Source organism: Polypterus senegalus, chromosome 13 (assembly GCF_016835505.1).
Source record: "Polypterus senegalus isolate Bchr_013 chromosome 13, ASM1683550v1, whole genome shotgun sequence".
Classification (NCBI taxonomy): Eukaryota; Metazoa; Chordata; class Cladistia; order Polypteriformes; family Polypteridae; genus Polypterus; species Polypterus senegalus.
In genome coordinates, this window is record NC_053166.1 from 159,615,639 (window position 1) to 159,640,175 (window position 24,537).

General features: G+C 40.7%; 1 protein-coding gene across 2 annotated transcripts in view; it reads left to right on the forward strand.

Annotated features, from left to right (window-relative positions):
* The first annotated feature begins 1,628 nt into the window (after positions 1-1,628).
* Positions 1,629-24,537, forward strand: part of rrn3 (RRN3 homolog, RNA polymerase I transcription factor) — a 35,088-nt gene continuing 12,179 nt past the window's right edge. Inside the window, exons 1-15 of one of the 2 annotated variants that reach the window (XM_039774595.1) lie at positions 1,629-1,924; positions 5,036-5,150; positions 8,327-8,383; positions 10,920-11,009; positions 13,770-13,899; positions 13,991-14,050; positions 14,339-14,402; positions 14,499-14,568; positions 17,562-17,660; positions 18,987-19,088; positions 19,832-19,964; positions 21,495-21,625; positions 22,223-22,353; positions 22,695-22,879; positions 23,298-23,406. In XM_039774595.1, the coding sequence (XP_039630529.1) occupies positions 5,052-5,150; positions 8,327-8,383; positions 10,920-11,009; positions 13,770-13,899; positions 13,991-14,050; positions 14,339-14,402; positions 14,499-14,568; positions 17,562-17,660; positions 18,987-19,088; positions 19,832-19,964; positions 21,495-21,625; positions 22,223-22,353; positions 22,695-22,879; positions 23,298-23,406 (1,460 nt within the window). In that variant the 5' untranslated portion in view covers positions 1,629-1,924; positions 5,036-5,051. Of the gene's footprint in view, positions 1,925-2,130; positions 2,262-5,035; positions 5,151-8,326; positions 8,384-10,919; positions 11,010-13,769; positions 13,900-13,990; positions 14,051-14,338; positions 14,403-14,498; positions 14,569-17,561; positions 17,661-18,986; positions 19,089-19,831; positions 19,965-21,494; positions 21,626-22,222; positions 22,354-22,694; positions 22,880-23,297; positions 23,407-24,537 lie in introns of those variants that run through there. The other variant, XM_039774594.1, reaches the window with a different exon arrangement.

Below are 24,537 nucleotides of genomic sequence, written 5' to 3' on the forward strand. Positions count from 1 at the left end.
ATAATCATACGGTTGATATCTGGTCCTTTACTGGTGGTCCTGCCTGTCTAAGATCCACTCTCATAAGGTTAAAACTGACAAATTTCAAACATAAGTATGTGGGGTATCGATTTATTAGACTTTTTCAAGGTTAGCGATTCATGAATAAGATGTTATTTTCTGATCCTTTTACTAGGGATCTCACCCTCTATGGACCTCTACCAGGGTGTGAAAAATGACAGACTTCTATTACAATGGAGAACAAAATTGAAGCACACATTTGAATATCTCAGACATCTGATGCAAATATTTTGTTTATTATGTACTAAACCTAAGAGAAGGTTTATGGATGTGGTGAGAGAGGACATGCAGGTGATGGGCGTGACAGAGCAAGATGGAGAGGACAGCAAGAGATGGAAAAAGATGATAGATAGATAGATAGATAGATAGATAGATAGATAGATAGATAGATAGATAGATAGATAGATAGATAGATAATGTGAAAGGCACTATATGATAGATAGATAGATAGATAGATAGATAGATAGATAGATAGATAGATAGATAGATAGATAGATAGATAGAAAGATAGATAGATAGATAGATAGATAGATAGATAGATAGATAGATAGATAGATAGATAGATAGGGTGAAAGGCACTATATAATAGATAGATAGATAGATAGATAGATAGATAGATAGATAGATAGATAGATAGATGTGAAAGGCACTATATAATAGATAGATAGATAGATAGATAGATAGATAGATAGATAGATAGATAGATAGATAGGGTGAAAGGCACTATATAATAGATAGATAGATAGATAGATAGATAGATAGATGTGAAAGGCACTATATAATAGATAGATAGATAGATAGATAGATAGATAGATAGATAGATAGAGTGAAAGGCACTATATAATAGATAGATAGATAGATAGATAGATAGATAGATAGATAGATAGATGTGAAAGACACTTTATAATAGATAGATAGATAGATAGATAGATAGATAGATAGATAGATAGATAGATAGATAGATAGATGTGAAAGGCACTATATAATAGATAGATAGATAGATACTTTATTAAGTAATCCCTAAAGGGAACAGTCCAAAGAAGAAGAAGTACTTCTAACTCACAAAGTAAATCATTCAACTTCTCATGAAGACACAAAACTTGGGCAGCTTATGAAGACTTTTTAACTGCCCTCTAATTCATCTTCTTAAGTATTTTTTATCTTTAACAATAAGCTCAATGCCATTACAGTGGATTCAGAAAGTCTTTAGACCCCATTCACTTTCTTAACACTTGACTGTGTTTTAAATGGAGCAATTTGACATCTTTGCCCTCCAACCAACACTCGATAACCCATGATGACAAAGTGAAGACATGTTTTCGGAATGGTTATCAAATTTATTAAAAATCAAACTGTTTTTGCGCATGTGCGCCTAGCTCAGGGCTGTGCTCAGCGGAGGTAAACGATACCACGATGGGGCGGCAGGGGGCGCGCACGCTAACGGTTTCTCTCGCAGCTCCGAGAAACCACGTGGAGAAGCAAGGCTACCGTCCCACCCATCACCTGTGCCCAGAGCCGACCCCGCCAGATAAAAACCCGACGGTTCCCGGAGATGTTTTTGGACCTCATCTGAGTCTGGAGCAAGCACCCAGGAAATATCCGAACATCTATAAGAGGAACCGTTTTCTGTTGTGCTGGCCAGTGTACCGTGATTTCTGTTATTGGTGTCACCGAGCAGTTTTTTGTTGTTACTTTGTGCCTTTCAAATGGGGACACCCGATTGGCGCTCCAACATTTGGAAGCGGCTCGTGTAGTTCTGTCCACCCAGTCATAAAGTACTCAGGGGTGCTGACCATAATACACTTTTCCAGTCATTTTCCGTCCAAACGAAACCCTTGTTCGTTCTACAGTTACTAAAATTCAGGTAAATAACATTCTCAGTAGATCTTTATGTATTTTATTACATGTTAAAGGGCATATTTCCTGCTATAATCTGAGAACAACGCAGACCCAAACTTCTCTCCTCAAACACGCGCGTCTCTCTGTTTAAAAGACCTCAGCGCGCTGGTGAAGGTCACGTGGCTGCTGCCAGTCGCCGCTCATTCTCTTCCGGTTGACCGCTGGATCAACAGACCCTCGGCGATTTGCTTCCGGGTTACTCCGAAATGGCTCGAACTGCGCACATGTGAGACTGGCTGGAAATTTATCGGTCTTGAACACGAGGAGCGCCGGGCGACGTCAACACTCCGCCAAGTGAACAGGCACGTTATGGTGAACTGTATTAGAAAGACATTCGGTCGCGGTGACGAAGCGCGTGTCCTCCCGTTTTTAGCGTTGCGTGTAGTCACGCGGTCTTCCTTGTCTGCTCTGCTTTTCTCTTTAAACGACGAACACCGTCGAGATTTGTTGATGTCATTTTTATTGTTATGTTCAGTGCTGTCATTTGGAGAGTTACGGTGAATTTGAACCAGCTGCACCTTCTACAACAGTAATTCCTAAACAAGAGCTGGGTGGGTTGGCCACTGTGGGCGTGGTTGGGGGGTGATTTGCAGTGCCCTGTTGGCATGCGACTCGTTCTGACCCCAAATTGGAACCCCTAAGGCAGAAATGATTTAAATAAAAGGACATTTACATTGGCGGCATTTATACGACAGCAGACACCGGGCATGTCCCTCTGCACCTCCGACATGCCCGGTTTCATTCTAAACAAGAGCCTGGTGTATTTGTAGGTATGAATGTAAAAATATCATAGTTTATATTAAGCATATTATTCCAAGACAGACCCCTGCCGATAAGTGCACCTTTATTATAGTGCGGCGTTATTTTCGGATGAGGGTTATTTGTGTGGACCTTCACTAAATAGACAGAAAACTGTGACCGTTGAAAGAGGACAGGACGTTTTCTGCTAATCATTTGTGCTTTTGCTTGCTGTAAACAGCTGGGACACTGTGGGTGAATACCTTCATATTAGTGCGTTTAGGATCCCACGGAACAGTTTTGAAGCACATTTACCACAAAATCACTTCATTGCAAGTGTCATTCGTGACAGGTGGACGAGTTGCTGCCTGTTTAATAATAAATAATAATAGATTTTATTTATATCGCGCTTTATATTTAACAATCTCAAAGTGCTACAAAATAAGAATAAAATTAACAAACAAAAAATCTATAGAAATAATTTAACAAAAAGCCTTTCTAAAAAGATACGTTTTTAGGTTTCGTTTGAAGGCATCAATCGACTGTGGGGCTCTCAAGTAGTCGGGGAGGGAATTCCACAGCCTCGGCGCCACCGAAGAAAAGGCTCCATCACCCATACTGCTAAGTTTAGTTCTGGGAACTTGAAGAGTGTTGGTATGCACAGAGCGGAGGGTGCGTGAGGAAGTATGAGGGATAAGGAGTTCCTGTAAATACAGGGGAGCAGATCCATAAATGCACTGATGGGTAAGGAGGGAAACCTTGTACTCAATTCTAAGTGGTACAGGGAGCCAGTGAAGGGTTTTCAAGATAGGAGTGATGTGGTTATGCTTTCGCACCCTCATCAGGATCCTGGCAGCACTGTTCTGAATGTACTGGAGTCTCTGGATACTCTTGCCAGGAATCCCAATGAGGAGCGCATTACAATAATCCAACCTGGACGAGACAAAGGCATGGACAAGCCTCTCTGCATCTGCCAGGGTAATTGTTGGACGGAGTTTAGCAATGTTGGTGAAAAGATGACTTACAGAGATGTTTAATGTGGGTGTCAAAAGTTAGTTGAGAATCCATTTTAATCCCAAGTTTGTAACAAATGTAGAAAGAGGTATCTTTTTTCCAGAAAAGGTGATACTGGTGATGGTAGTGGAACGAAGCTGGTGTGGTGTGCCAACTAAAATGGCTTCTGTTTTAGATCTGTTTAATGTGATGTCATCTTACTGAGTTTGTGTTTTCACAACTTAACACCGCCATTCCAAAGAGCTTGTTAATGTCATTGATTTTAGTTAAAACTGTAGAAATGTGAAGACGATTGCGGTATAGCCAAGCTAGGAATTGTTTTGGTTGATAGAGGGAAGCATTTAAATAAACGAGAGAGAGATTAGGAGTGCATTGCCTCACTCACCACATAACAAATCATCTCAGGACCCCAGATTAAGACCTAACCATGCAACGGGTGACACCTCAGCACCACACTAGTTCAGGTGGACTGGAACAAGAGAGAGGTGAGGTTTTTGATGGTGGCTGGAGTGCCAATTCTACCATCAGCCCCCAGGGTTTTCCATGCAGTTTACTTTTAGGGCTGGATGCAGATTAACGTCATACCCAGGACGAAGCAATTGCAGGTTAAGGGCCTTGCTCAGGGGCCCAACGGAGTGGAGTCACTTCTGGCGTTTATGGGATTTGAACCGGCAACCTTCCGTTTACCAGGGCAGATCGCTAGCTCAGAGCCACCACTTGTAAGTAGTTCCATTTCCACCTGCGAGGTTTGAGCTGTTTTGTTCAGATTATTTTTTCCTTCAAGTCTGACTTTGACGGGAGACCATTTATATGTTGTGTATTTTTCTGTATGTGAAACGTGTGAGTGTTATTAAAAATCAGTTTCAGCAGTCCTTTCTGAAAACATGTTTTTCAAACACTTGGTAAGCATTTGTTTACCGTTACCATTTTCTCACTGCACCATCCATTCATTATCCAACCTGCTATATCCTATCTACAGGGTCACATTGGTCTGCTGGAGCCAATCCCAGCCAACACAGGGCACAAGGCAGGAAACAAACCCCGGGCAGGGTGCCAGCCCACCACAGGACACACACACACACTAAGGGACAATTTAGAATCGCCAAAGCACCTAACCTGCATGTCTTTGGACTGTGGGAGGAAACCCACACAGACACGGGGAGAACATGCAAAGTCCACTCAGGGAGGACCCAGGAAGTGAACCCGGGTCTCCTGTGAGGCAGCAACGCTACCCACTTCGCCACCGTGTCGCCCCCTCACTGCACCACGCATAAATAAAGTTGATTTTTGTAAATTTTGTTTCTTCTGATGTTATTTCCTCTAGGGTTTCCTTGAAGAAGATGATGGACAAGGACGACGGTGACTTCCTTAACTCCCCTGTGCATAAAACTGTGAGGTTTGGGGGATCTGTAGCTAAAATTCTAGCAAAATACAAACGGGTAAGGCGGCAGCTTTCTCCTTTTACATCTTCTGAGGTATCTGATTCAGAAATCGTTTTCTTCTGAATTGCCGAAAGCGAGATGTGTGGTGTGCTATGCAGATGATTCAAAAGTTGCTCTTTTATGTCTATAAGATTCATGCTGACATTAGAATGCCAGGGCATAATTTATGATTGAAGTAAACTTTGTGCTTGTAGAGTGAAACTTAAAGAATTGCTGAACCCAAAAATGATTTTTATGATATTACTTACCCCATATGTGGTGCCCCCTCGATATCTCAGCAAACGGACGAAGGTCCAAGTGTTTAGAGTTCTGGGGCTTCCTGTCTTGCTAAGTGGTTGCGTGACATGGACGCTATCCAGTGACCTGAGACGAAGACTGGACTCCTTCATGTGTGTCTCTCCGGAAAATCCTTGGGTCCCGCTGGTTTGACCCGAATGAGGCACATGACCTGCATTGTGAGGGAGCGTCAGTTATGGCACTGCAGCCATGTGGCACGATTACCCGAGGGTGATCCAGCTTGTAAGATCCTCATTGTTGGGGACCCGAGTGGTTGGACCAGGCCAAGGGGTCACCCACGTAACACCTGGCTGGGGTAGATAGAGGGTCATTTCCGGAGGGTGGGGTGGGACTGGACTGAGTGTCTGCCTGGGGGGTTGCTACTGAACCAGTGCAGGGTCCCCAGCTTGACTTGACTTACCCCAACTTACTCCAACTTGCAGGGAAAACTTGGGGGTTGGTGACAGGATTGGCACTTAAGCCCCTGGGAAAAACCTCCCACTATTCCAGTGGGACCCGGGTCCCAATCCAGGTGGTTCATCACGTGGTGGGTGCGGCAAAGCGCTAGTGGCACCTGCAATCTTATTTTTTTCATGCATATTAGAGATATTCTTCTTATAAATGCTCTACTGTGGCTGGCTGTTTGTCTGCCCAGGATTTTAAATCACCTGTAGCTCGCAAACCGTTGGAACTATTGACCTGAAATTTGGTACACATATACTACGTCTACTATCGGCTTTTGTGGTGATGATTATCCTCCGAGGTTATTCCTATTTTTATTTTATTTTATTGTACAATCAACTCTCGGCAGCAGCCAGCAGGGTGGCCATGTGGCACATGCATACGGGTGCCGTTCTCATCCCTACCACCTTCTCCGTCACTTCCCCTACCTCTTCATATCTTAAATCATTCTTTTTTTTTTTTCTTTATTTCACCTTATTTCTCATATTAGGAATTTGATAGTTTTCGCATACCCCTTGGGGTCATTGTACAGCGCCCCTGGAGCCTTGCTCAGGGGCCCAGCAGAGTAGGATCTCTTTTGGCAGCGACGGGGATTCGAACGGGCAACCTTTGGGATACCAGCGCAGATCCTTAGCCTCTGAGCCACCACTCCGACTATTCTTGAGGCAGATTGAAGACTTAAGTGAAGAATGAAGTAAATGTACTAAGTAATTGCAACACAAACACTGACTTGATCACTTTTAACGCAAAAAGATGCCGACGAAAGAAGAGAAGAAGCGGGCCGCTAGGGCAGAGAAAAGAAGAGCTGCTCAGGAAGGAACAAGCGCATCGCCCTCTGAGGAAACGAATGCTAAACATACAGAGAAAGAGGATGAAAACTAGGGATGCTCAAGTCAGGTGTATTCGTGCAGTACACCATTACTGGTTTCATTTAATACATGCCAATGGTGACCGATGCTGTATAGTGGCAAGTGATGTGTGTTGTGACCGCAGTAGAGTGTAATAATTAGCCAGCCATGGGTACCTCGGAACGTTCACTTCTTTATTTTATGACCAGCACACACTGATATTCAATTATACACAGGGCTGTGGAGTCGGAGTCAGAGACAATTTTGGGTACCTGGAGTCGGAGTCGGCAAAAAGTTAACCGACTCCGACTCCTACTAAATTTAAATGGGAATTAAAAAAGTAAGTTGAAATGTCCCAATTCACAAACAGTCATCATGAACTCCGTCTCTGCTGTAAGAATAAAGCCCAATGCGTGCAGTGCATAATGTTACCACAAAACGAACATGTCAAGTAACCATGAAGCATGCTTTTCATTGACTGTATGCGTCACTTTATGGGATGTAATGCACAGGTAAGGTGCGGCACCTCTTTCCATTGTGTCGTGTTCCACTGTTACAGGGAACTGTGAACCTGGCCTAAAGCCCCCTATACATTTACAGATGCACTGCCGATTTTTCGGCCGTTCAACGAGTCATCACGCGTCAAACGCCTGAAAAATCATCTGGTGTGTTCTCAGCTCCCCTTCGCTATGCGCTAGTGAAGGGGGCCGAAGGAGCCGAGAACGCAGATCTCCTACCGGTCTCCAGCAGAGGCTCGTCCTGCTGATCAGCTGGCCGGTGAGTGACACAACGCACTAAACGTCCGGCTGGCTGACAGAGGAGACGGCCACCGCAGCAGACAGAGGCATCACATTACTTTGGATGGGGGCGGTGGTCGAGATTTTCAGCAAGCTGGATCTGCCCGTCCATGTGGACACCCGCAATCTGCGGCGCCAATCAATTGTGTTTGTCTTTAATCTGACATTATAGTCGAGTGTTGGCTTCCTAGCCAGTAGTTCTGTGGTGAAATGACATGTATGTTGCCTTCCTTTCCTTCAATGGATGTAGAAAATACATTAGCATAGTATATACATACAGAGGAGTCGGAGTCAGAAGATTTAGAAACGGAGGAGTCGGAGCATTTATCTACCGACTCCACAGCCCTGATTATACAGCGACATTTTATTTCCTAACCTTTCATCAGGTAACACACTTTTTAATGTACCCCTAGGCGCTCTGGCAGAAAATACATCTGAGCACAACAATGTAAAAAAAAAAAAAGTACACTACTTGTGTTGCGTAATTCACGACGACAGTTATCCTTTTATATGATCGAAATGTGCATTATGCATGTATTTTTTGCAAGTACTGCTAGAGACTTCCTTAAAAATGTGTGCACATCAGATAAACAAACACAATGCCATATGGTATTCCTTTTTTTTTATTGAAAATTAATCCCGTAAAAGAAATACATAAAAAATGGGGTACTGCTTTGTGTTTAGAGAGTGCCCCCAAGCAAAGCTCAATAAACACAACTGACGGGGCTATAATAATTATACAAATAATTTACAAAAGTCTTCATCTTTTTCCTTTCTTTCTTCCTTTCAGGGTGACACCCATGATTTTGAACTGTTGAAGCATCAGCTGTCTGATCCAGATATTAAGGTAGAGGATCATGTTATATACAGTACATGGGATTTTATGTCTCACGATAAATGTGCCTCATCAGAGGTTCTGGAATATTTCTTGTTAACTAAAATCTACTGTTCCTAAATGTTTATACAATAAAATATTAACATTTTGCATGTCTGTGTAACTGAAATGCTAATGCGTCATAAATTAAGTTAATGCAAATGAGTTTTCCAATCTTTTCCTGGCATGTGACTAGTGCTGGGCGGTATACCGGTTCATACCGAAAACCATTTTTTATTTTTGTTATGATATGGATTTTTCTTATGCTGCAACACCGGTTTAAATAGTCTAAAAAACATTCAGGACGTGGCGCAGTGGGAAACCGTTTTTGGGGGGGGGGACCTTTTTTAATTGCTACACCGCTAAACATGCATGCAACGGAGTACATGCGTAAGTGGAGGTATTGAGCGGTGAAAATGAACAGAGAAGATTCAGAAACTGAAGCGGTAGCAGACGATACAGTCGAACACGATGACACGGAAGAACTTTTGACGAAAAAAGGAGCCGCGTCTGTTGTCTGGAGATTTTAGTTTTAAAAGGTCGGATGTGGGCCACACAGCTATTGACTACAAATCCTGTCGAGCTAAAGTTGTCACTGGAGGCACCACCTTAGCCGCACACATGCTTTGGAGTACCGTGAATGTATGGAACTAAGGCACCCTCCACGTCCTCAGGTAAAACTGAAAAAGCGAGAGGACACTCGAGTCAGACGTCGCTTGTAGACGCGTTTGCTGGAGGTACTGCTTACGACAAATAAAGCAAGCGGTGGATCGAGATAACCAACGCCATTACAATCCATATAGCTAACGTGTCAGTGGACAGAGGCTGTTAACATTAACAGAAAGTGGAGTTGGTTTACGACAAATATTTTCTCTTTATTCCTTTTCTAAGACATGTTCAGTGACAAGCACCTCTGAATATTTTACTAAGTCTAAATGCCTCTTTGGATGGTTGAAAATATGCTGTCAAAATTAAAGTTGAAGTTATTTGCAAAATTTGTTCAATAAAAAGGTTCTCTATTTTGACTGCAACTGTCATGCAGTGCGATTCCTTCTCTTCATTAGTGCCACCTCACTTTATGAGGCTATGCCAACCTGTATTAATACTTGTGTGCACATTAAAATGTTTTTTTGTACAATTCTCATGACAGTGGAAAAGGTTATTCTTAGCCAGTCTACTGCAGTAATTGCAATGGAAAATGTGGTTAACATCCACTCATGCATGGGGGAAAAAAATGCTGTCGAATATCGTGAAACTGGTATCATTTTGAAAAATACCGTGATACAGAATTTTGGTCATACCGCCCAGCACTACATGTGACATAATACAGTTTTGTTCAAAATTCCTGGTATTGGCTTAAAGAGCAGGACTTGCACATCTTTCAGTTTCATGGCATAAATCGTTTACCGTTATTTACCCAAATTTTATTAGTTAAATAGAAGAATACATTGCATGGTCTGATTAAATAATAGTATGCCCTTAATTATTTTATAAAGTCTGCTTTTTGGCTTTTATTTCTTATTTGCTTCCTGTAATTAATGTTGATATCAAAGCAATACACACCTGTTAAGGAACCACATTAAATGTGACATCTAATGGTGACCCTTTTTCTGGTACTTTTTCAGATTTTTGTTTCCCCCTCAAATTAACTTTGTGACACAATGTGAACATTAAAATGTACGTTTTCTCTTTAATTCACCTTTTCTTTGGAGTTTGTTCTGTTGATTGCGTCCAAATACTAACAATTAATGATGAGGATAGCAGACACCAGGGCAGGTGACACTGATTCCTAAAAGGCAGCTCCTTGAAATTCTCACTCTGAGGATTCACTTACTTTAGCAAGTGATAATGGTTTGTGCAGCTCTAGTAATCTCCCACTTACTCCATCCATCCATCCAATTTCCAACCCGCTGAATCCGAACACAGGGTCATGGGGGTCTGCTGGAGCCAGTCCCAGCCAACATTGGGCACAAGGCAGGAACCAATCCTGGGCAGGGTGCCAACCCACCAAACACACCAGGGCCAATTTTAGAATCGCCAGTCCACCTAACCTGCATGTCTTTGGACTGTTGGGGGAAACTGGAGCGCCCAGAGGAAACCCACGCACACACGGGGAAAACATGCAAACTCCATGCAGGGAGGACCCGGGAAGCTAACCCGGGTCTCCTAACTGCGAGGCAGCAGCACTACCACTGCGCCACCGTGCCGCCCCCACTTACTCTGAATAGTAAATTCTGATGACATGATGTACAAGTGTCTTGATGAAGGTGAAATATCAATATGGTGGGATAAACAAAAAAAAAAAACATGAAAACCCTTACAAAAAAAAAAAAGCATTCTGCACCCATAGCTCACAGTCATTTCAATAGTGGTGTCGGCCTACTTTGCTTGCACCAGTTCACACAATAACTTTCACATTCTCTTCCATATACATTTTTTTTTTAATCTTACACTTCTCTATTGTGATAAATAAACAATTGCTTTAGTGCTTTCTGGTTTTTCCTGGCAGGATGCCCAGATTATGAATTGGCTTCAAGAGCTGCGAAACTGTGTGACTGAGTTGACCAAGGAGTTTGAACAACTGGTGTTCATTGTTCTGGTGAGTTTTCAGTATGTACCTTCTTAGAGCTGAGGGCTTTGATCTAAAAACTTTACAGCAATACTTTGTGCTTTTCTTGCTCTTGCTGTTAAAGATACTCCACTGATAGCATAAATGAATGTGCTTGTGTTGCCATACAAGTACACTTAAAGGCTATGTGAAATTAAACAGTTTTGATAAATCTTACTGAATGAGCTAGCAAACAAACAAATAATGCCATAAAGCAGTAGCCTTTTTTGTGTTTTTTTTTCTTTTCAACAATAACATCTTGTATATGACTCGCTTAAGTTTTGTTTGATGGGCAGAAAGAGCATTCAGATCAAGTTAGATACCAAAAATAAAAAACAAATTGGGTTAAACTGTATGGATTCAGACCCCCTTCACTTTTTACACACTTAATTGTCTTGTAGATTTGACTTTACACTTGGTAGCCAATAATGAAAAAGTGAAAATGTTATCGGAAAGGTTTGTAAATCGATTAAAAATGAAATAGAAATCTCTCGCTAATAGAAGAATTCAGAGCCTCAGTTTAGTACTTTGTATACGCCCTTTGGTGGTAGTTGAAGCTTCGAGACTCCTTGAGCGAGTCAGTGCAAGCTTTGCACACCTGAATTTGCACAGTTTATCTCATTCCTCCCGACACATCCTCTAACGCTCTTTCAGATTGGATGGCAAGTGTCTGTAAACTGCCACGTCCCGCTCACTCCACATGTGTTCTAGTCTGACCTTTGTCTTGGTTACTCAAAGATACTCTGAGATTTCTCCTAAAGCGTGTCAGCCTGACTGTGTTCTTCAGCCCATCGTCCTTCTGAAAGGTGAACTGTCGTCCCTGTCTGAGGTGGCACGCTCTTTGTAGCAGATTTTCTTCAAAGACCTCTCTGTATTTGGCAGCATTCACCCTTCTCTTAATTCTGACCAGTCTCCCTGTACCTGTACCCCCATAACTTGTGCTGCCTCCATCTTGCTTTACCTTAGGGGATGGCATTAGGCTGGGGATGAGCAGTGCCTGGTCTTTGCCAGACATAATGCTTGGAGTTCTGCCCATTAACATTAATTTTTTTGTCTCATTAGACCAGAGTACCTTAAATGCCATTTTGCAAACTCCAAATAGGCTGTCATATGCCTTTTACTCAGCAGTGACTTCCTTGTCATTGCTGGAGTGTTGAGTGGTCATTTGGTTCTTAGTCACCCTCCTAACCACAGCTCTTCTTTCCTGGTTGCTCAGTTTGGCTGGACACCCAACTCTAGGAGGAGTTCTGATGTGTCCAAACTTCTTCCATTTCACAATTCTTAATGCTACTGTACTTCTAGGATCAGTCAAAGGTTTAGAAATGTATTTTATCCCCTAGCCTGGATCTTTGTCTCATCATAGTTTTATTGGGGAGGTCCATGGAGAGTTCCTTAGATTTCACAGCTTGGCTTTTAGCAAAACATGCAGTGTGAATCATGGGGCCTTATATACACGCACGTAAGATTGTGCTTTTCTAAATGATGTCCAATCAATTTAATTTGCCATAGGTGGACTCCAGTCAAGTTCTAGACACATCTCAGGGAGACTTGAAACAAACAGAAGCCACTTGAGTACAATTTGGAGTGCCATAGCAAAGAGACTGAATATTTATAGATATGTGAGATTTCATTCAGTCAGTTGGTCACTGTCCAACCTGCTATATCCTAACACAGGGCCACAGGGGTCTGCTGGAGCCAATCCCGGCCAGCACAGGGTGCAAGGCAGGAAACAAATCCTGGGCAGGGCACCAGCCCACCGCAGGACACACACCAAGCACACACTTAACCTGCATGTCTTTGGACCATGGGAGGAAACTGGAGTACACGGGGAGAGCATGCAAACTCCACGCAAGGAGGACCCGGGAAGTGAACCTAGGTCTCCTTACTGCGAGGCAGCAGCGCTACCCACTTTGCCACCGTGCCCCCCTTATGTGAGATTTCAGTTTTTCATTTTTTAATAAATTGGCAAGCCTTTCTGAAAACATGTTTTCACTTTGTCAGTTTTGGGTTGTTATTAAGCTATCATGCTTATTTTATGTTGTTGTGTGCGTCCAGTAATTGTTGTCCAGTCATTCCAGTCTGAGGTTGTGTGTCGATTGATGAGGAAAAAATGGCAAATGTATGTTTTTAAATTATACAGTATCTAGCACACAAGACAATGTGCGAACAGGGATGGGGTCTGCATACGTTTTGAATCCACTGTGTATAAATGTTTAACCTTAGTTTTGTAATTTCTACATTGACCCCAAAACATAGGAACTGGAAAATAACTGCTTAGTTAATTAAGCTAGAGGGTCCAATTAAAAACAGAAGGTAGTTTGGAGAGAAAGAGGCTCCCCAGGACTGAGTTTGAGGACCGCCCTTCTCAAATTCTCACAAAGTCTTACTTATGTAGAAAACTGAGGAATAATTGAAGTAGTCAGAAAAATTAATTCTAACTCCTAAACTGGCTTGAACAAAAATCTGCCTTCACAGTGATACTCCGCTTTCCATCTTGTTTATTTTTACATTTGTGCGTAAAGGATTCTTAGTACTCTGTAACAATCTTAAAAAAATGTCTTCTCTAATCACACATTTAAGTAACTGGGTCAATATTATATTAAAATATGCACGCTCTGAATATCAGTGCTCAGTGTTTATTAATAGTGACTTGGTTTTTGTTTCCTATCTGTGGTATTTTAATACTTCCTCAGCTTAGCGGTGCCCCATGATATTTCTTCTGCCATCATTTCTGTAACATCTCTTTTGCAGAAAATCCCTTGGCTTGGCAGAAGCCCGGCTGTTATAGAAGTATACCTGGCCTTTTTGGCCAACCTGGTATCGGCTCAGACAGTGTATCTTCGGTCGTGTCTCAGTATGGTGGTGTCCAACTTCACCCCAGGTGAGTGTTTTCTTTCTTGCTTTTGTCCTTTGAAGGAGTCGGTGAATGAATGTTAATATACAGGTGTCATTACTTTGCTTTTTCTTTGCAGGAAGAATCATCATTCGGGAAGATGACGTAGATATTTCTGATTCAGATGATGAAAATGAAAGTAAGCAGGGGTGTTAAATGTTTAAGGAAAATGTTTTTTGTATGTTGTGTTTAAATGTTGAACAGTTTTAGTTTACGCATTTACAATCAAAGGTGAGTGACTGGTATCATGAAGCATTTTATCTTTTTCAAATGAACATTCAAATGGTTTCCTTATCTTAATGGAAGTCTTTAAGGAAGCTGTTATGGTGGCTAATCTAAGAGAGTTGATTTGTTTTTGCATTTTCTGAGCAATTGTATAGATTATGTTTTGGCGAGTTAGCCCATCTTTTTGCTTTCTTTCCCTCAGACTTGCCAAGGAGCTTTGATTTATGCCATCGTGCTCTACAGATAATAGCTCGATATGTACCATCGTAAGTGTTTACTGTACTTGAGACTTGTATCCAAAGTCGTTTAATTTACAAAAGAAAGTCTTGTATGACGAAATTGTGCTTTTTTTTTTTTGGTAGAACTTCCAGATTTTTGATTCCTATCCTGAGAGAGAAGTTTCCTTTCATCAACAAGTCACCAAAAACACTGGTAAGGGTTCTGACCAACTGTGATGTCTGTTGTCAAAACCTGTGCCCATACTTCTCAAACATCTGAGTAGGATAATGATCCCTAAGTGGCTCAAAAATATCAGAATGATGCAAATTTCGTTCTTCTTTTAGTAGTAAGAGTAAATGCACTTTATCAGTTTTCCTAATCTGGGCAACTACTCTAAAATTGACCAGGATTTAGGAGGACTTGTAAGCTGTCCTAACTCACTAGCAGCTGTCAGAATATGACATTTAGGTGGAGACTGGCACACAAATCCTGAAGAAAGCTCAGTCTTTTAGAAATGCCAGCCATCAATGAACTAGTAAAATATCGATTTGACAGAGACGGAAGAATAATCTTAACAAATCTTGTACATCAGTCCATCTGCACAAACAAGCCATGCACTGTCAGTTGAAATAAAATTGTTGGTAACAGTATGGTTTTTTTGGCCACAGAAATAATGCAGCTTTACAATAGTAATGATTTGGGTATGTCGAAAACCAACCTTTTTCTCGAATTTTACACTAAACTTTGAACAGCCAAACAATGTATGAGATTTGACAGATTCATACATTTCCCCACCACTCCATGTGAGGAAGTGTTAAAGCAAGCTGCATTCATGCAAATTGACACCCACATGAAGATCATTGCTCTGAGTGTGGTTTTGAGCACACGTATGTGAATCGCAAGTGATCTCACAGGATCATCACACAGGTGATCATTGGTGCAATTTCTACTGTGGTAAGCCAGTGTGTTACCCTGAAAATAGGCACGGCAAGGTGGGTGATTGACAGTGTAATGTCACACAGATACACTGCGCTCTCCATTCCTTGAGACCCTGGAGCATTCATGTTACAATTTACCAGCCCAAGGAGGTTCCAGAAGGCAGGCGGAGAATCCTGGAACATTGGACAAATGGAGCCTCACAGAAAATAAAGGGGGTGGTCTTGGAGAGAGATGGGGCACCACTGTGGAAGACTATCCAGAACCCTGGAAGAGTGAACACCACTTCAGAAACTGTGCTGGAATAGCCATGGCTAGTTTCAGTCCAACTGTTACCTTATGAGGCATTCTCTATGGCCTAAACAGCAGGAGGGTAAACCTTCTGAAAGTACGGCTGTGGATCAGAATTTGTTAAATAAACATGCCTGTTGTCGGCTTAATTCTCATTTGGGGTGTGTGTCAGTCTTTCCACCTCTGTACTTGTTACAGTTGTTGTGAAGAGGCAACAATTGCATGCAACTTAGCGCAGTAACCTACCTTAATATGTTTCCCTCCTTTTAATATTATTTGATCATTATCATCATCTTTGACGTGAAGCATTAGTATCCAAAAACCACAAAGCACCTTCATGATTTCCAAGGAAACTGCAAAACACTTTCTCAAGTGCCATTTTGTGATTTGGATTGCTGGAAGATTGTGGAGTCATTCATTATTAACCACCTTCTACTCTGAGCAATTCTCAGAGACTTGATAAATATGGCCACTATTCACGCTTTGTAAATTTAAAACAATGCTTTTTTACTTTTAAAAAAAAAAAAAATAAATAAATCTGTGGACAAGGATTAAAAACATTTTTGGTTAGATTTAATTCTACACAGTAGACTAATGGCAGCTCTCTTATACTAGCAGGAGTACCCGGCGTTGCCCGGGAATCTATAACTGGTGAATTTCCCAAATGAAAGAAACAGAACATAGAAATAGAACAAACAGTTTTCTAATTCACATTTTATTGTAAGTTCCTCTACTTTGGATTGTGTCTGCTGTGGCATTTGAGACACCCTTGAAATAGACTTTTCTCTAGCATCTGAAGTGGACCGTGGAATTGTACGTCTTTTTTTCGGTGGCATGGATATATTCACGTAAAGCAGGAGAATTATAATATTACATGGTATTACGTACGGAATACGCACCACAGTGAGATGAATTTACTTTATTTACACTACGTCGGAAAGCGAACAAATCATAGACATATATAGCTAGATGCCGCATTCACTGTGTTGCCCAGTCGACGTGATACATCAGCGTGTCCGCCATATTGCGAGTGGTAAAAGTGCCATTTAAACAAATTCATGTAGACGTGGAAACTGGGTTTTCTGATGAAAAAACAATAACGTTTAAAACAGTATCATTTACATACAACAGATTTTGGCAAATCGTTTAAATGTAATTATTTATATCCATTTATACACTAATAAAGGCAATTATTAAATAATACTAATAATAATAATTATTATTAAATAATTCCTCCCATATAAGTAATATTTTGCAGACTATCTTCTTCCATCTCCGAAACATTTCTAGGCTTCGTCCCGTTCTTACGCAACACAGTACTGTAGTATTGATTAATGCCCGAGTCACCTCACGTATAGATCACTGTAATGCTATTCTATCTGGCATCCCACAAAACTTATCCATCACTTACAAGTTCTACAAAATTCTGCTGCCAGGATAATACTTCCGGCTCCTATACGTCAGCTCGATTCAATAACACATTTTAAAACAACGAACTTACTGTTACCTGCTCGAACCAACACGGACTTAGTATACTCGGCCGTCCGGCAGCGTCACTGAAGCATTCGAACATTCTTAGCCAATCATGCAATACTGCGTCCGCGTTTGCCACAATCTGTTCTAACTACAGAGGCAGAGTCCCATTGCATGGTTCTAACTTGTATTGAGTCGAGGTATTGTATGGACGCGCACACCATACATACGGGGTATTGACGCAAACTCCGTACATACGGATACTATCAAATTATATAGAAAGGATAAGATTTCTTCGCTTTACACACTAATATAAAAATGCAGAATGTCTTGTTAAAGCTCATTTAGAAACTTCACTTGCCACAATAGCTTTTGTGACTCATCTTATGAACAGACTTTTGTGTTTTGAGCAGCTATTTCAGTGCCTGATGCTAGTTTACATCTTAAGAGAGAACAACTGTAATTATTTCCAGTGATAACCTCACTTGTTTTGATGTTGAATACAGGAGTGCTATGTCCACAATCTTCTGAGAATAACGGTGAGCTTCCCTGTTCTGCGTCGGGAGATTCTGGAGCTGGTTATTGAAAAGATGCTCAAGCTAGATGTGAGTATCAACTTAATATTGTAGGATTGGGGGACGGGCAGCAAAGACGAAGCAATATATATGTTGCTGTAGCTGAAACTGATAAAATTCTTTGTCACATTGGATAAAACGTTTCTTTTAATTTATGACTGAACATTTCATTTTAAACAGTGAAATAAAAATTTAATGGGCAAAAATATTGATTCCCTTAACCTTATATTTTGTAGCACAGGTTTTGCCATCAAGCACTTCCTGTTGCTCTTACTGAGTTTTCTACACTCCTCAACTGGTTGTTTCGCCCACTCTTCTTTAATTCTCTTAGGTTTAATTTGCATCTTATCAACAGTTGCGAATTTCACCTCTTTCTACAGTTTGTCATTGGGATTCAGATCAGGACTCCTATCTTGCCCTAATTTCAACTTTAACCCTTAAACCACCAGAACCGGCTATAGTCGGTTCCCAATGCAGTTTGCCAGCACGCCAGAGCCAAGTGCATTCGCTGAATGCCGCAACCGGCTAAAGTCGGTTTCCAGAGCAATTTGGGAGCACGCCAGAGCCGAGTATATTCGGCGACATACAGTCATTGAATGCCGCAACCGGCTATAGTCGTTTCCCAGAGCAATTTGCCAGCAAGGTGGAGCTGATCAGCCAGTGTCATATATTTGTTGAGCAGCCAGCTCATGACCACTGCCGGCCCTGGCAGAACTGCAAGGCTCACTGTCCCTGGGATTCAGCCACTGCACTAGATGAGCCTGCAAGCATCAGCGCTTACCTCTGTGTGCCTGCGTGCAGCCAGTTCAAGCGCAGTTGGCTTGGTTATTTACTGAATTTCATCAATGGCATCAGTTGCAACTTGTACATACAATAATAGATTGTTGCATTAGTTTTTTTTTATTAGTTTTTACAATCCATTGGCAGTGTGTAAAATGAACAGTGTCGCAGTAATTGTGATGCTCCATTACAATTTCACATTTTCATTGTGAATTGTGACGTTTACTTAAAAAGTGCAGCAAAAAAGTATTTGCCGTCCAGGGGTGCATTAACCCCCAAGTATGTGGCAGTTTAATCCTGTAGTTAGTTTCACAATTAACCCTTAAAGTTGAAATTTTAAGGTTATAGTTGAAATTTGGACCTTTCTTCTGTAATCGGGTAACTGTGCCCCCAGTTTTTATTTTTTCTTTTCTGTGGCTCTGTTATACACTTCCATATTTATCAGTGTGATGTTTCTCTATTATAAAAACAAATCTTGAGATGAGACGTGATGGTCTCAGAGCAGGGAGCAAAGTTCCCTCGTCTAAGAAAAGGAAAAAAATAAAGAAATGTAATTATGGTGTCCTTTGTCATCAGGTTAGTGCTTCACGAAACAGCATTGAGGAAGCAGAGGAGAATGCAGCCCAGCAAGCAGAAGAGATGGCGGTTGCATCCCGAGAAGAATGTCTCTTCAGTATGGTGAGCGGCGCTTGAAGTGGAAACAAATAATTAGCGATACTCTGTTGTAAAATTTAGAAATTTTCCTCATTCGCAGTGCATTGGGTTCACGATTGACTCCCCTTGGAGTTTTAAGTACCTTGATATACAGTACGTCTGTAGGTTCCATTATGCCACTGTGGTAAAGGAATAAAGATGGAATGCTGTACTGGTGTGTACCACTCCTGCTTCAAACCCTGAGGGTGAGGATCGGTGACTAAGCAAGCTGTCTTTTCATACTCATCAAATAGTGATCATATTTTCAGTATACATCATCATTTTGCATTTTCCATGTGATTAACTTCTGGCTTTTTGAAAAGCTGTGAATCAGTTTGTTTCAGAGAATGCTGTCTTCTGCTTTAAATCTTATGTTAAAAGCCATTGAAGTTAAACGGGACATTTTGAACCATCCATTACAGGTAGCCACCTAATAATAATTCTGTTTAAAAGGAATATCAAATTTTAGACAAAAAAAAGCTTAAAAAGCCATGCCATACAATTACCACTATTATCTGATAAAGGTATTTCTTTTTCTAACTGGACACTAATGTGAAGTTCATTTATATTCCGGACTTGGGGCCCATTTACACCTAAGCATTTATAGGTTTAATATCTTGTCTTGACCATGGGGTGGTGGACCATACAAAGGAATAAGTGATTACTTGTGTTCTTTGTGAAATTCCTTTTTTTAAGTGTTTGTTGAATTTCTCAATTTTGTAACATAGGATGAAGATGAAGATAACGAGCATGTTAATCCTCCCACAGATGACAGAAGCATGGCAAACCCTGTGGCAGAACGTCTGGACTACCTCATGGTGATTTTGCTAGCATACGTTAAAGACATCTGCTTTGTGAATGGTAAGGGAAAGGCCTGGTGTGCTTTAGTTTTTCAGCAATTGTTTTAATGGATTGTATTAAAATAACACTAGTCCAGTTGAGGACAATTGATTTTGAGCCTCATATGAAAGACTTTTAAACCTGGTACAGTGGAACCTCGGGTCACGACTGTAATTTGTTCCAAAACTCTGGTCGTAACCCGATTTGGTCGTGACCTGAAATAATTTCCCCCATAGGATTGTATGTAAATACAATTAATCCGTTCAACAAGACCGTAGAAACTGTATGTAAATATGTTTTTTTAAAAGATTTTTAAGCACAAAAATAATTATACCATAGAATGCACAACGTAATAGTAAACTAAATGTAAAAACATTGAATAACACTGAACCACAAAACCTTGAACAGAGAAAAGTAACATTGCAAGAATTCACGCTATAGCCTTACGAACCGCTCGCTGTAAACACTTTTTTTTAGTTTTAACCACAGAGAAAAACATGAACATTTAAAAAATCTGTAATTTAATAAACAACCAAGAAAAGTAACATTGCAACAATGCACGCTACGAACCGATCGCTGTAAACAGAAGTGGAGGTTAAAATCCAATAGAAAAGTCTTCATTAAATACAACAAGGTTAAAACAATGCTCGAATCAGTCTCTTTAAAAATAAGCCCGGTGCATTCTTTAACTGCCTTCTCGGCCTTACGCGGCCAGCTCTCTCGCTGTCTCTCTCTCTCTCTCGCTCGCGGCACAGGGAGAGACTGAACATGTGCCGAAATCATTGGCGCGTACGAACCGGAAGGGAAACTGGCTTGTTCGTCTCCCGAGTGTGTGGTCGTGAACAGATGCAAAAGTTTGACAAACTTTTTGGTCGTAACTCGATTTGTACATGTTCCGAGACATTTGTGACCCGAGGTTCCACTGTACTGTATTTCAGGAGCATGTATGTAAATTATGTAATGTAAATTATGCAATTTTTACTTTTCTTGCTCTGCTGCTTGTCATAAATTTGTTTAAGGTTTTAGCAGTTATGGTTGTGTACTTGCAGCAACATGGTTGTAGAGAAGGAGAGATAATATCAGATTTTGCTGCTGCAGTCCACCCCTCCAATATATGGGAGCCAGTATTTTTTCAAAATCAAGCAATAACAGAAAAAGTACAATTTCACAGAAAGACTGAAAATAGCTGACATACCATTAGCTTCTGATGGAGTTGGAGTGAGGATTTCCTTATGTATCAGCTGAACTGTCCACTCATACTGGCAGCTGTGGTAGACATGTCTGTTCTGTAGAATTCAATACAGACCATATCTGAAGCCAAATCGTAAAGGTGCTCATTCCATCTTAATGTTTTTGTCTAAAGCATTTTGATAGGATTAGGGAGGTGGTGTGAAATGAATTAATGATTATCCTCTTTGTTTAATTCAGACTCAAGAAAAAAGTAAAAGGGATGTGTGTCCTGCTTATTATCACAGATACAACAATACCCTTTATTTCTTCATTGAGATAGGAAGTTTATTAAGACATTTTATATTTATTTATTTTTAACAGATGTGCTGGAGTTAACTCGCACTAAAGAGTTGTACAAGGACCTGATTGCCATCTTTGACAAACTCATCTTACCCACTCATGCCTCCAGTCATGTACAGTTTGTTATCTTCTACCTCTGCAGTTCCAAATTGGTAAGGTGATATTAAAAGGTTTGTTGGGGCACCTCTTTTTGGGTTGTGGGTGTAATACCCCCTCCCAGGGGAAAAACTGTCACTGTTTTGGTCACATGACCATTTCCAATATATTTTAGAACTACATTCTTTTGCTGTTAATTCATATATTTATTTTTAAATGAGTACTCCACTCTTAAAATGTTTTTATATGTTACTTACCCCTTATAGTTTATAGTGATGGTTTTACTATTATGTTTTTACGCAGAATGGAGATAACATTTATGATAGAATATGTGCCAATGGTGACCACTGCTGCACAATGGCAAAATGATATGAAAATGTCCAGTGGTTACCATTGCTTTATTTAAAACTAACATGCCTCTGAATGATGAGGAGTTTTCTCCTTTAGATGGGAGAATCTGTGAATGGTGAATTTTTACTTTTAGCTTTGGTGCAGTACTCTCGCAATCCTACTTTTATCCCCAGTAAGGCTGAGATTTAGTTGTATGTACTGTATTTTGGTTCTGCAAAAAAAAAAGTGATAGCAAAACACTTATTCTGGAGTCGGATCTCTTTTTAAATTTGGTTCTCTCTGATTTTGTTAATTATCTGTAGGGCCTCGCAGAAGCCTTCTTGGAACATCTCTGGAAAAAAGTACAGAGCCCCAACAACCCACCTGTGATCCGGCAATCTGCGGCAGGCTATATTGGCAGCTTCCTTGCCAGAGCCAAGTTTATTCCCATTGTGTAAGTGAAGTGGGAGAAGGGTGTGCATTTTAAATGAAAAGGAATGGGGTCTAATTATATAGGGTGTATATAATATATATTTTATATAATGTTTTGCCATTTCAAAAAAAGATTTATAAATTAACAAATGAACTGGATTTCTAATTTAAAACTCTAGCTGATTACTGGTTGTCTGTTGACAGATTCTTTCCTTATCCTCAGTATATAAACACGGAGCATAAAGAGCTGGATAAAGTAAACAGCTGTTACTAGAAAGTGGCAGATGTGAGCGTTTATCACTGTCCTTGCTAATCAGGACTGCCTTACTAACTGGTGACTGTTTCGTTGACTCTTCACCTCAGGACAGTGAAGGCCTGCCTCGATCTCCTGGTCCTCTGGGTCCATCAGTACATTGATAGCCAAGACACAGGCTCAAAGGCCTTCTGTGATGTTATGCTGCATGGGCCTTTCTATGCTGCTTGCCAGGCTATCTTCTACACACTGGTATTCAGACACAGACAGATGGTGGATGGAAACCTACGCTCTGGTTAGTAACAGCTATGAAACAATTATAATTTAAGAGATGCCATATTTATTGCATAAGTCATAACAATATATGACATCTCAGTTTGATACATATTAGTGACTTTTTTTGTAACGATGCACGTGATAGCAGGATTAAAAGGAAAATGCTACTGTTTTCAAATCATTGCCTGTTAACAATATTTTTCACAGGTTTGTATGCTTAGGATGACTTGGAGAAAACAAAAGTGTTAAAAAGATGTAAGATACTTATATCAACATAATTAGAATGAACGAAAGTCAGTACTTTTGATTTATAGGTTCCAGCAGAGTTTTCATTAACTGTGCCTTTCAGATTAACCCTGTTACAACACTGTTACTTTTATATTCAGAGGAAAGAGATTATATTGGTAAAACAATGTACAGTATATCATTTCTGTTAGGTCTGGCATATCTTCAGAAACTCAACCTGGAGCGTATTGTCATGTGTCGGCTTAATCCATTGAAGGTTTGCTTACCAGCTGTCACCAACATGTTTGCTGCGATTATGAGGTAAATGCACATTTGGCGATTCCTAACGTTTTTTAAAAAAGTTTACAAACTATTGTCATGAATATTACCAGGAAGTACCGTAGATCCCGGAATACAGGCTGACCCGGTATATTAGCCGAACCCCTTCTCTACCTACTAAATTACATGTATTTGCCGATGACCGGTATTTAAGCCTACCCCCTTCTCCAAGCAAAATTTTCTAAATTTCCTTTCCTTCTCTTCGGGTATATTTATAATGTTTATCGGCGAGAATTTGAGACTGCCTGCATTTTTGATATATAATATAATGTGCATAATTTACCAAAACATCAATCATTTTTCTAATGTACTAACCAAAAAGTTATAAAAAGTGCCAAGCCTACTTTGATTAAGCTAGGAGCATGGCGGCACGCATGGTCGCAGCGGCTGTTTTTGTACTTTTTTGTCCTTGTTTGTGCACGATCGGTTTGGCGAACATCCGCTACACCATTCAGAACCTTGTAGATATCGGTGTCCAGAGCCAGACATCTGTTTCGAGTGTTTTTCATCACACGCACAGCATCCCAGACAACACAGCGAGACCAGCAGGCTCTCCGTGGATTGTTGTCGGGTCTAGGAGACAACACAGACGGAGGAGGGAAAGAAAGCAGAAGCGGGGCCGCAGATCCGGCGTTATGCTAAAGCTAAAAAACAACCATACAAGCCCTATACAGAACTTTTTTCTACACTGAAGGAGCTGCTTTTAATCTCATTGTAGATGCGTATAGTGACAATAAAAGGCATTCTATTCTAGAAACAATATCAGACTGTACTCACCATTTAATTTGACATCTTTGGGCTGCAGTAAGGGAGGAGATATTTCCACACAATGTCCATCTTCGTTTCGATTGCTATCGCTTACTTTTACCTTCTCTTCCTTCCTTAGCAATTATGTGTCTTGCTTGCATGGTCTTAATGAATTATATATATATAGGTAAATCACTGCAATGACGGAAATTACATCCACAAACACATGTATCTGGGCTCCGACTGACGCTACTAACGCTCTCGGTTGTTTGTTTACAATCGCACAAGCGGATACACGTGACCGCATCCGTTTCGTAACGCAAGATGTTGATCGTGAATCAAAACAAAAAATTTCATTTTAAACTT